The 13,787-nt window shown below is 33.4% G+C and overlaps 1 protein-coding gene across 1 annotated transcript; it reads right to left on the minus strand.

Moving 5' to 3' along the window:
- Nucleotides 1–7,675: 7,675 nt before the first annotated feature.
- On the minus strand, nucleotides 7,676–13,734 carry LOC25482241 (L-gulonolactone oxidase 3). The gene is made up of 3 exons (XM_024773212.2): nucleotides 13,042–13,734; nucleotides 9,404–9,659; nucleotides 7,676–8,541 (listed from the first exon to the last, which is right to left on the minus strand). The coding sequence occupies exons 1-3, from the start codon at nucleotides 13,732–13,734 to the stop codon at nucleotides 7,718–7,720; spliced, it is 1,773 nt and encodes a 590-aa protein (XP_024628980.1). The 3' UTR covers nucleotides 7,676–7,717.
- Nucleotides 13,735–13,787: the final 53 nt, after the last annotated feature.

A 13,787-nucleotide genomic window follows, 5' to 3' on the forward strand; every position in this document is an offset into this window, starting at 1 on the left:
CTATCTCTTTTTTGTATTTCTTGTGTTTTCCAGAAACTTCTCTACATGACATGGTTTATATGTTATGTCATAGCTATATACATTTTGCGCTAAGTTAGAGATTTTAAATTGAAGTTGCAATTAGGTTGCAATTTTCGATACCGTGAAAAATCGCAGACAAATATGATGTAATTGAAGCTTTGGTCTTTCTATTTCTCTAATCAAGGTATTTTGCCTTGTACAAGCATTGTATTGCCTCATGATTGGATTCAATGAAATTAGCATTGTACATCATATGTAAAGTAACTTCTTAGATGTAAAGGAGTCAAATATCCAACATAACACTACACAATTACTGTACGAGGAATATTTGTGCGAAAGTATCAGCGTTAATTGACTTCTAATGCCAAAAAATGGGATCCAGACCACCAACTTTAAGACGGAAAGACATTGCTCATATTAAAATAGAGCAATAAATGTTTTTTTAAATTGATTTAATCTTCATAGATTTTTCCCAATGCGATCTTAAGGATTCCACTATAGAATTTATAGTGGTATGCAATTAAACACATCTGTAAATAACTTCTTCAGTGTAAAGGAACCAAATCCTACATGCGAAAGTATCAGCGCTAATTGAAGAAGATGATGCAATCAATGAAGATGGCAAACCTAAAATAATGAATTCCGGCTAGTACATTTTTTGGACTATTGAATTTGATTTCAAGTGATAAAAAATATATTTCATTCTTGCAGGTAAACAGTACAACAACCAAGCCTTATCCCACTAAGTGGGGTCGGCTCTTGCAGGTAAACAGTGTGCAAATGGGTGTGAGGATGTCACACATGATGTAGATGATGTACTCGTGCATGAGATTGCAGAGATCCTTACTAATAAACTACCTTATAGTGTGGAAAATAAAAATGGTTTGGTAGGAAACTCTATACATTTTGAAGCAACTCGTGAAACTGATGGAGAAGAGGTGAAGTTTGGAAAGAGAAACACAAGTAAAAGTAAATTCGAAAAGAAGAGGAATCACATGAGAAAGAAATAGGGAAACTGGACCAGAATTCTGCAAGACGAAGAGAGGGTTGATGATGCGGTTTTGCATCAGCTAATTTCGCAGTTGCAGCCAAAGTTTGATGTGCCAGATACATTCAGGTGGCTGCCTGATGCAGAGGCTGATTTTTATGTTAAAGGTTTCTATTTGGAGTTGTCAAATCTGTTATATTTGGCTGAATAGGATGACTAATTTGTTGCAGCAGTTTGGCGGATATGTAGCACTTTCATTCCTTCGAATATATGCGCCTACAGGTGATGGTTATAGCAGGATAGGCTACCAACTAGATCGGAATTATGGCGGGGGGGGGGGGGTTAAGAGATTGTTATAAATTGAATTATCTAATCATTTGTTTGCTTCTTGCACAAAGACTATGGAAGTGTGGAAGCTGGTTTTCAATTGGCTAGGAGTACAAGCTACAGGTTGTGAACAATTTCATAATCTTTAACTCAATTGGTAAAGGTTAGAAAGGCAAAGAAAGTATCACATTTAGTGTGGTTGATAACGGCTTCATGCATTTGGTTGGGACGAAACAACATTCTTTTTAACAGGAAGGTGGCCAATTGCTTGGAGGTGGTTGATTGTGTAATTGGTCTTGGTTTATATATGATAAACAAAAATTTACTTTTTTCAGATTTGTGGTTAAATCCACGCCTTGCGTGTATTCAAAGTGTTTGATCCTGGCTTTGTTGTAATAGTTCCCGAACACTGATGCTTTGGAGAAGCTCTCTGCTACCATTAGTGGTGTTTTCTGCTGGGAAAATTGTTTCAAATGTGGAGGATTTTATGACTGCAGAATTTTATCCTTCTGTAAGAATATTTAGAAAACTATACAGAGTGCTTATAATTTGGAATCTACATGGACCAACACAAATATATTTTGGAATGCATATATTTGGATTTTAGAAATTAATGTTTTTGAATAAAAACAACATAAAAAATAATTGTGGGTTTGTTGTGTTTTATAATCAAGTTTCATTTTTCTTTTAAAAATTAAAAAAAAAATAGTATTTTGTATAAAAGATTTTAAAAGCACTTTCACTTATAAAATGTGTGCAAAAGAGTAGCTTATAAGAAGAAAAGGAGGTGTCAAAAGTGCTATAATCTAATTTGCTTCATTTATTTATTGTTCAACATGGTTTTGGTCTGAACACTCAAGGTCGGCCCATTTTCCAACATATACATTTTCTCAACACCACCACGTATAGAGGTAGAGTAATGATATAAACGTATTCTACTGTTAAGAGTGCAACATCTACCATTGAGAGTGCAACAAATTTTTGCCATGCGGCGCAAGAGAATGTTGGTGTAAGCCCTAGAGGCCAATGGTTTATGTTATAACTTATATTACATATCATAACATTTACTATTAAATAATATATGGCACTCTTTATCATACTTGTTATAATGTTAATAAAGTCCCTAGAATAAATTTTCGTGTAATTTTATATTAAGTGTGACTAAATCATAAGATTACTTTAACATAAAGAACGTTATTCTGAAATCTATCTGTAGTCAAACTTTAATATGAATTGAGATAATAATAATAAAGCGTCGAGACTATTATCTATGTAGACTGATGACTACATCTCATGGGTCATATATATGAGATATTAAGTCTATACATAAGTATAAATATTAGAAGTAATATTTATACTGGATTGATCCACCGTGAGAATACTACATAGTATGTTATGAAAATACCATAAGATATTCTCTTAGTGATAAGAGTGTATATCACTCTTAGACCTGGAACCACTATGATCCCTAGATGCGGACTCAAGTGTTTTATTACCATTCTAATGTTGTCTGTAAAAGGATAACCATAACATTGGCTAATGGGTACTTGATGAATCATGCTGAGGGACATGAGTGTCCTAGATGAGATTTGTCCCTCCTCATAACAGGAGGTATATCGGCCTCTTAATGAAATATGATTGTAAAGTTGCATGGCCATGTCGAACTAAGTCAATATGAGATATTGGACTTATTCGTTATTCAGTATATTTCCGGATAAAGAAATATAAATATTGATCTATACAAGGGTGACAAAATCTATGTCTTGTGATCAATATAGATATTAGAACAAAGGAGTAATTGTATAGATGAATATTATCATGGAAAATGTTTCGTCAGATCACTTGACATTCTTATCACTTGGGTAGCAATGATGTGTTCCTAGATACTGCTCACTGTTTATAATATTAAATATTAGATTTAATATTATTGCCAATGTGACTAGAACTTATGGGGTCACACACAAAAGAATAGTCAAAAGAGAAATATAAGTATAACTTATATGATAGGTGTGTTTAGTAAATAATGCTTATTATTTAGCAAAAGACTAAACTTTTTATTGGGCTTATGGAAGCCCAATAGTGAAATCTAACTTGCACAGCACACTTGGAGTTCTATAAGCAGAACCCTTGTGTTGAAGTCAGACCAACACGTTTTTAAGAAACCCTAATTCTCTAAAACTTCTGATTCCTTGGCTAGCACCGAGATTTAGAGGAGCACCGTTTGTGTGGACTTGCTAGAGGCTCTGCTGCTTGCTTAGCTGTGATCGAGATTCCAGACTGCACACTTCGAGGTAACAATTGAATTACTGATTCATGTGAAATTCTTGATGATCCAAGGGAAGAAAATCGAAAAATTTATTTCGTTGCATAATTGTTTTTAATTCGATTTTCCTTCAGAGAAAACCTAGATACGCGTTAAGTTCTGGTGTAAACATATCAAGCGGCGAATAAGGTAGATAATCTTAGTGCAATGTAACTTTTGTTTATAATTCTAAGATGATTCAATTATATCGTGACATGAACGATTTAATTTATTCTTAAGATATTGCAATATTTTTCTGTGTAAAATGGCAGTTTTAAAAAATTATGTCTAGAAATGTATGTATTTGTCAATTACACCCCCCAAGACATGATTTTGTCCATTTCCCTCTTATTTTTAAGCTATTGCATGACTTCTGTTTTATGGATAGGGTTAGAGGTTTTGAAATGAGTTATACCTAACAGTAATAAAGGGATAATCACAAATTCAGATTAGAGAATCAAATTTGAGAATTATACCTTTAATTTGAATTCAAATAGCTTTAAAGTCAAATTCATAAGCAAACATATTTGGATTTTGATAGTCTTAGGAATTTAAATTTCAGGTGGACATTGAGAAAACATCATATAACGATAATATTTATCACCTAACAGTTTGATACAAAGTTTGCTACGATATTATTCTCGTATTGTATTGGTATATAATTTCAAATCATTTTTGTAGACTATCATAATTATTTGATTAACAATATATGTATTTGATTATTAGAACCTTTATTTCCTTTTAAATATTGATATTTAATTTCTTTGTATGTATAGAGATTATGTTTGTGTGTGTGTCTATATTGATCACACATTAATTGTTTGTTTTGTCCACGAAGAAAGAGAAGGATTTGTGTTGAAAATAATTTCCATGTTTACTCTAATTTGTAGTCATCAAGTTTATGGCATCATTTATCAAAATTGGTTCAATTTGGATAGATTTTTCGCAATATGATCTCACGGATCCGCATCAATGTGAGCCATCAACTATACGGTAAGTTTTAATTCAATTTAGCTTCTTATTTTAATCTGATTATGTTACATAAAATGTTGTAAATTCATAAACTTCCAAGTTAGTTATTTGATTAATTATATGCTAATTAGTGACGATGAGAATGAAGATGATGCTCAAGTCGTTAGAAGAACAGGTAACTTCAAAGATCATTAGCTATATTTTTTACTATTTTATATTGTGTTGCTTGATTTTCATATGCACTTAATGTCAGGGGCGGACCTGTTCAAGGCAGTGTGTGGCAATAACCACACCAGCCCAGGCCCAGTTTTTAACTTTTTGTATTTGTCCACTACAGCCAGTCAAGCCCATCAGTATTACAGACAGTTTCTTTCCTGATTTTACCTCACACCCCAATAATTATACCCTCAACCCCTACAAATTCCACAAACAAATACTAATTTTAACCATTTTCAAGATCACACCCATTCACCTATCACTCATCAACTTCAATTGGCACTTGTTGCTTATGCTAGGACTCATATGGAGATGTTAGTGGTTTTTCCAATAAGGTTAATTTGTGTTAATTTAATTCAATCATTTAATCTTTGTTGCTACAACTATTTTTAATATGACTTCTAATTAAATTTAATATTATTTAATTATTTGACAAAAAAAATTAGCCTCACTAATAAGTCCAGGTCCGCCCTTGCTTAATGTCATTGCGATTTTGTTCACCCACCTTAAAATTAACTTAGCACATAATTGTTTTCACCGCATATATTGTTCCATCACAAGAAGGATGTCCAAGTAATAATGATGATGATGATGAAGCTAGCGTTGCTGATAAAGGAAAAGGGAATATGATTCAAACAAATGAGGAGTTAGAAACTTCATCCTCTTTGGAAGAAGAAATCCTAGAAGTTGCATCACATTTCCTACTCTTTCCACATGATGCACTACAATTTGGGGAAGGTGCCTCAAAGTTTTATGAAGATGGAACTAATTCTAGGCTCGAACTCAATATTGGTGAAGGTATCGATGAAAATTTATTGGATGAATTTTACTCCCCTCCAAACAATGTCCAAGTAAGTTTATCCTTCTTTCATTGTACATAACCATTAGGTAGTGTTATTTCTTTGTATGTGTTTTTAGCTAGTAATCATGCCTATAACTTTCATTTTGCGCGCACACACACAAATATAGCCATATCTATGAAAATATTTTTTTGGTAAGTCTCCAAACAATCTACGTTAATAACATGCAACAAAAATCACACTTTGATTTTATCTATTTTATTTTTTAAATTCCTTTTTTCTTTTGTAAGAGTATATACTAGTTAGCTTATAGCCTTATACAACAAAATATAGCATAAGTAGTTGATAAGCTATATGTGTGAGTGTTGTAAAATCTCAGATACTTAATTTGATTTCCAGTTATAACAAAATATGTTTCTTTCTTGCAGGAAAATAATGTGCCCACAAAAGAGAAAGAATGTGGGAGTAACATTGATGAAAAGGCCATGCATGAGGTTACAGAGATCCGTAAAGACAAACTACCTAATATGGAAAATTCAAATGGCTTGAAGTGTCCCTCTATACTTTTTGAAGAAACTCTTGCAGTTAGTGAAGAAGAGGTGAAATTCGAAAAGCAGAGCAGTAGAACAATTAGACCCCAAAAGAAGATGGATCCCAAGAAAAGGAAATATGAAAAGAACTAAAATTCATATCATTTTTGGTTGTTTTATATGAAAATTAAATTGAGGAAACAAGGTTGAATGTTGAAGATACATGGTTTTGGAAACTTCAATTTTAATTAAAGAAAGAAATGATATAAGAGAATGAAAAAGTAGATGGTACAAGACTTGTTGTTGTGAGGAGTATAACATATCAAAATTCCGTTATAGCTTTCTATGCCACAATATTTTTGTGGATTTATGTCTCTAATTTTCTTCATATCATTAAAGAGAAATCCTTTTTAGATGTTGTTAACCATTTCCCTTTTGCATTTCTTGTGTTTTCCAGAAATTTCTCTGCATGACATGGTTTATATGTTATGTCATACATATATACATTTTGCACTAAGTTAGAGATTTTAAATTGCAATTGCAATTAGGTCACAATTTTCAATACAGTCAAAAATCAAAGACAGATATGATTTAATTGAAGCTTTGGTCTTTCTATTTTGCTAATTAAGGTATTTTGCCTTTTATAAGCATTGTATTGCCTCAGGATTGGATTCAATGAAAAATAATAAATTTTCATTTCTATCTTCTCACCAAACTCTTGAGTGTGGTCCCTTCTCAAATTGGGATCGTATCACTCGCATATAAGGGAGCCCTAAAATAGCATCCGCAAACAGTTGTGTGTCTTAATGAATACCAAGTTATGTCTACAACCTCATACTTCTTTGCATGTTCAGAAAACTATACAGAGTGCATATAATTTGGAATCTACATGGACCAACACAAATATATGAACACTCACTTAAAACAGATTAAGACAGCAATAAAATTGTTTTCTATGATGTTTGGTTCTTCTTGGCACAAAGATATAATAAATCAAAAAAAATAATATACTACCCTCAACATGTATTTTAGAGCTAAAGAATTTCAATATTCATAAGTATTATATTGTAGCAGTATACTTGTAACCGTATAACGGTATATTGTAGCCTTACAAAAGAGACTTGTCTGCTGGAAATTCAAACAGAGTTTTATTGATTGATTATTATTAAGGGTAACTATCATAATCATGGCAAGAAAGAAGCCAGTTATGTTTTTCTTGTTGTGAATCCTAACAGACGAGATTATGCCAGTTATGTTTGTTTTGTGCTTGTTTTAGACTCCTCATCTGAAAAACTACAATACTTTGGAAACAATAATATACATAATGAAAATGGATATGTTGAAAGAAAAAAAATATAAAGCATAAAGAAGTAGATATATGAAACAAATGGAGGAACACAAAAGCGAACACACGTGATAAAGGAAACACTGATAGGGACGGCTTAGAATCATCTTCATTTCTTAAAATAAATGTGTATTAAATTTGATTTTATAGAGTAAGAATGCGACACATCAAATCTTTATTCAACTGCGTCAAACTGCTCAAATACATCATTATTCATTAGAGTGAATCAGGATACACAAATGTTGATGAAGACCTACAAACTCTAGCTTCCTTGTAGACAAGTCCATGACTACAATAATACCCTTTTTGAGGACTACAATGTCTATCTTCAGAACAAATACATTGTCCTTCCAAAGCACAGCCATCAAATTTTACTAATTCCTTCCCATACAAAATCTCATCTGACCAATCACCAGAGAACACATTTTGCGTATCCATTTGGTTTTTAGCTTCAATAAAAAGATTAAACTTTGGATATTTATGTTGCACATTTGAAATTGCTAAGTTCCTATTCTTAGCCCAATGTGGCTTAGCACCATACTTGAAAAATGCAATTTGTTCCAATTCCTCCCACACGTCTTGGTTTAATCTAGGAGTAAATTGGTCATTTGCTCGATAATAGTTGAAATCAATAACTACAGAGTCTTCTGATTGTCCTAGATATGCTTCTGAGGCTTTAATGTAACGTATCAAAATTCCATTATAGTTGTCTATGCCACAAAAATTTTGTGGATTTATGTCTCTTAGTTTCTTCACATCATTGATAAAGTCTCCAAACTTTGAAGCAGGGAAAATTGCTGTTGACTCATAGAAGGACAATCCTTTGATTCTTGGATCCCATGCACATGATGTGTCTATTCTTGTTGAATATAAGCATGAACCTGAAGTTTGCATTTTGCCTTGATAGCCAATTACAGGATAACCGGTGAAGATTAGGCCGTTGTTTTTCAAACCATTGGCTGTTAATTTCTTGTATCCCAATGTAGCGGATGCTGTTAAGCATTTCCCTTCCGTGTTTCCTGTGTTTTCCAGCAATTTCTCTGCATGACAACGTTTAAGTTATATAATAGCATCTTCTAAACTTTTACCTAAACTCAAGATTGTAAATCACGGGTGTGCAGTTAAATCATAATTTTTGGTATTGTGAAAAATTGCAGACAAATGTGTTTAGTACAACCATCGTTGCAGTTGCGTACTACAACTAAAACCAAGAACACCTATTAAATTGTGGTCTACAATAACTACTAGATAGCACCGACATTTGAAGATGTGATCGATGTCACACTGAGATATGTAGTTACATTCAGTTATTTTATTTTATTTTCAAATTATTACTAGATTTGATGTGTCATTAATCAGTGGCAGTATTGTGTTTGTTGTTCTTGTTTGTATCATTGCTTTATAGATTATGAACACAACATCCAGATTTATGTGGTCTATGTGACCGCATTGCCATCATAATGTTGGTCCTATTAGTCACAAGTCTACAATTTTTCATGATATCAAGAATTATAATAGCAATCACAACCGCAGACGCAATTTAGAACCTTGTCTTTAGTTTATATATTGTCTGTCAGTCCATTAAATCCCAGCTCAATAATAAAAGTTTGATTTTATAACTTCATGGGAGGAAATTCAAATCCTTTCGAAAATAATTGTAAAATGATCATCAGTGTCACTTTAATAATAATTTCTCCCTTCCCAGAGTTTTTTTAAAAAAGTTGCTTATTACTTACTAAGAACAACATGACTACGAGATCGTCACGCCAGTAACAGGAGTTGGACCCACACCCTTGCTGGGTATGAGCTAACTCCTTACATGCTATGCCAACCTCCATTGGCAAAACCTTATAAATAACATGACAATAATTTGTGAACGATACAAGATGAGATTATTATTACCTGCTGCTCTAACTGACTGCGAGACCAATATTTCATTGGCTTGAAATCCAATGAAATCATAGACTCCATCACCAGCGGCATCTAAGGGAACCCTGACATCGTATCTATAAACAGCCGTGTGCCTTGATGGATACCAAGTTATGTCTGCAAACTCATACTTCTTTGCATGTTCTATGTACACATTTTCAATATCATTATCATCAGTGAAATTGAATGCAATGCTTCTTTTGAACCTATGCTCGAGTGATAGCTTTACCTGTATATCATTTAACAATAATAATTTAGAACATGGACTAAATTGCTTTGCCAGCATTTCTCATTTAGAGGTGAAATATAGTGTAAGCAATTAAACACATTTGTAAAGTAACTTCTTCGGTGTAAAGGAGTGAAATCCTACGTAGTATTATGCAATTACTGTAATTAAGAGGAATGTTTGTTTGAAAGTATATATCAACTTTAATTGACTTCTTCAAATGCAAATTGCTTGGCTTTCAAAATGGGATCCGGCCCACATACTTTCAGATGGGAAAGATATTGTGTCTTTGTCTCTATCTCTCTCATACATTGTTATCTTTCTCATCTTATTTGTTGTTTCTTTTTCATATTTTTCTGTAGTGATACACAATTTACGGTGACTCTCCCGCCATAAAGGTCGCCAATCCATTTCCTTCAAAATGGTGTTGACACCGTCTTGAAGATAAGCAACAAAAAAAATTGTAATTGGTTAGAGATTGAAATAAAATTCCAGCCGTGCATTTAATGATCTCTTTGCTGGAACTTTTATAAAGTTTTGGGTGACAATGCGATTTGGTCAAGAATGATAAAGTTTAGATACGGCCCAGTTCCAGAAAAAAATGCTCCGATTGGAAGGGATGAATACGGGAAGGTTAGACTCAATTTGGTGGTGAGAATTGTACTCTGTCGGAAGGGCGTCTAAGGTAGAATAAAATTGGTTTGCAAAAGCGGTCAGAATCAGAAGAGTAGTCGGAGACAGTGAACTCACATTATTTTTGCAAAACCTTTGGTTTGGAGAGAAACGAATATGTGAACAATATCCAATCCTTTACAGTCTAGTCTCATACAAAGAGCATTGCTCGCTCAGAAATTTACTCAAGCTGGTACACAGCAGAACCGGAGCTGGTTCTGGTGCAGAATTCGGTCCAATAAGGAAGAGGAATGAATCTGAGTTATACTAGGTGTTGACAGCGGTTCAGTTGCAAGAAGGGGTGAAAGATGTGGTCAAGTGGCTGCCGGACGAAGACAAAAGAAAGAAGGGTTAAAAAAGTGACTCATTTAATTTGGCCAACGACTGTTTGGTGTACTTTGTTGGAAGGTAACGATATTCATTTCAACGGGAAAGCTGCCAATGTTCATGAGATGGTTGATCGAATTAAGCTGTTGTCGTGGTCTTGGTTTATTTATAGGGAGAGTAGAAACAAGAACTTTATATTCTCAAATAGGTGCACGAATCCACTTCATGTTTTACGATGCTTTTGAAGCAAGTAATTGTTTCTGTGTTGTTGATTTGTTCAGTTTGTTGATGATGTCAGGTGAAGTTTCTGTGTTGATTCAATCTCAGTCTGCTACTGCTTCTTCAGCTGGAGTAAAGGAGGTTTGAATTGCATTGCTTCAGGTTCATTGGTGGGGACGATGTAAGGTTTCGGTTCTGTCTGTGTTGTAGTATGCATGGTTAAACAACTAAACTGTTCTGGTGTAGTTGATTTTATTGGTACTAGTGTAGTTGTACTCTGGTTTTGAGAGTGGTTTTGCACATCTTGTGTTGCTCGTTGTTAGTAAAAGAAGGGATAAGATGTTTCTCTTTCCCTACCTATTTTGTTTTTATTGATAAAATCCTACCTAAACATTCTATTTGACTCGCATTGATAATTGTTTTTTAGACTTGTCAAATTAATCCTGAGTTTAGCTCAATATATTCAGAGCTGTAAAAAATAGTCGTCGTGAGCTTAACTTGGTTGGTATGGACAATGCATAAAATATGCAAGGTCCGGGGTTCAAACCCCGGCCACCACAAAAAAATAAAAGAGCCGTAAACAATAGGACGAGCTTTGATCGAATGGCCAATCCATTGGTCCACGTTTTTGGATAGATTGGATATCGAAAAGCTTGTCCAAATACAATCGGGTCTTTTTTGCCCTAGTCTATGTAAGATTGGGTTGAGTCGAGCTATCCGGTCTGGCCTATTAGCTCTTTTTTTATGGATTAGGCCTAAATATAACCGGATCTTTTTGCCTCTATCGCATTTAACCCATATTTACATTAAATTTCAAAGAAGGGTTATTTGAAGAAAAAATTTGTCTGTATCTTAGTGGTTAGAAATTCATCTTTTTTTTCAACCAAACAATTGAACTTAAGTGGCAAATGAGCTTCACCAAAGACGAATCGTTCAGGAGAACCCAAGTTCAATTTATGTTGATGTATCAGCACGTTAAGCAAGCTATTCTAACATGTACAAGTAAGCTAAGTTGTGTATTATGTACAAGCTGATTTTCACAATTTAAAAAATAACTTTCATTTTAGATAAAATGAGATATCAACCCACTTGGTTGATCTAATAGTATTAGTTTGAGACCTAGCTTTGGTTCTGACTTTAAATGGAGTCCACACAAATGAAACGGTCGGTTGGATAACGAGTTTTAAAGCAATCATTTCTTCTCTCTTCTTTTGGTAAAAAACACGATGTCAGTATAAAAAAGAAAATTGTACAGATATCATTTCTCTAAATTTTGCTCCTTTGCGAGAGAAGAAATCAAACTAATGACTCATAAAATTTACGAATATTAAGAAAAATAATCGTGGAATTAAATTTGTTGAATATCTGTTATTTTTATATAGTTAATTATATAATTATTGATATCATTATAGGAGGAAAAATAATTTTCAAGTTTCCTTCTTTTTTTAGTCAAGAAAGTGATTTCCACATATTTTCAGTCTTCTTTCGGTTGTTGTTATGATTTCATCATCTTTGCGCGATTCTATTTGTTTTGATTTACCGTCTTTGTGCAATGTTTGCTGATATCTAGTCTTAGTGCAGTGTTTATTTGATTCAGGTTGAAAGATTAGCTTTGAGTAAGTGCAGATCCAATCAATAATTTTGGTGTCATCAAGACATAACGTTGCAAATCTAGAGACATGAGTATTCCGTAGACTTGAACAGGGCCGTTTCTAGAGTTTTACGGGCCTTAGGCATAATATGAAAAAAGGGCCCTTACATAATACATCATAAAAAAAAATTTGCTCATTGTTGTGTTTTTTTTAGCTCTTTATTTCGCTTTTCACTACCAAATAAATGTTTTTTAGACAACTTCTGAAAATAAATTAAATACTCTATATAGTCATTTTTGTAGGAATAGATACTTTGTCGTCTTACGCTTTTAACATGGATGTTTTGAGTGTGTTTGCAGATTCATCCTTATTTTTTTAGCGACTTTGAATTTGTATTGTATTAATATACTTAATCAATTTGAAGGAATGAATATGGTTTGTTTTTTAAATGAAAAACAAACTTGTAAAAAAATGGTAAATTAAAATAAATCATTGATGCATGCGAAATTTTGAAAGTTGTCTTAAAGGAATGGAATATATAAAAGAAATTGAAAATTGTACAGAATGAACTATACCTTGGAGATGGCACCCAAAACTCCAAGAGAAACTTTGGCAGCATTAAACAAAGGATCATGTGATTCCAACCTCAAAACTTTGGCATACCCTTCAGATTTAGAACCAGGAACAATAATACTAATACCAAAAACATGATCATGAAAAGCACCACCTTTGCCCCACCAAGAACTACCATGTGAACCAGTACTAATAACACCTCCAATTGTAACACCTTCCCAATAAGGTGCAGCCACCAAACTAAATCCATTTTTCTCAACTTCATCAATCAATTGACGAAGTTTCACACCTGAATCAACGGTTACAGTCAAATTTGTTGCATCAATTTGTATTTCTGTATCATATTTTTCTGTGCTAATAAAATAAGCATGATTGTTGTTTTGTTGTGGACATGAGAGTTTTGGGATAGTGTGTGAGAATTTTGTGACAATTTTGGCTGTAAGGTTGTTTTGAACAACATAGGAAACTGCTAAACGAAGTTGTTCTTCGGTTGTTGGATATGTTACATTTAGAGCATAACAATTTTTGCGATCATTCCATGTGCCGTATGAGTTTTGAAGGGTGCAGATTGTTTGGTTGCATTGGATTGGAGATTGTGGGGTTATGCTATGGATTAAATGGTTTGAACCTATGAATAGTGGAAGTATGTGAATTATGCCTAAGACCCACCATATCCAATACGTAGTGTTATCCATGTGGGTGATGATTGTGGTGAAAGGATATTAAAATGAAGGGATTATGATTTTTG

Source organism: Medicago truncatula, chromosome 1 (assembly GCF_003473485.1).
Source record: "Medicago truncatula cultivar Jemalong A17 chromosome 1, MtrunA17r5.0-ANR, whole genome shotgun sequence".
NCBI classification, from domain to species: Eukaryota; Viridiplantae; Streptophyta; class Magnoliopsida; order Fabales; family Fabaceae; genus Medicago; species Medicago truncatula.

What these genes read in the sequence shown, in the direction of transcription:
- LOC25482241 (XM_024773212.2), bottom strand. Translation starts at nt 13,734, where the DNA reads ATGGATAACACTACGTATTGGATATGGTGGGTCTTAGGCATAATTCAC. An exon ending in TTTTGGGTGCCATCTCCAAG is followed by an intron (nt 9,660 to 13,041) that starts GTATAGTTCATT and finishes AATGATATACAG; the next exon opens with GTAAAGCTATCACTCGAGCA. An exon ending in GCAGTCAGTTAGAGCAGCAG is followed by an intron (nt 8,542 to 9,403) that starts GTAATAATAATC and finishes GTTGTCATGCAG; the next exon opens with AGAAATTGCTGGAAAACACA.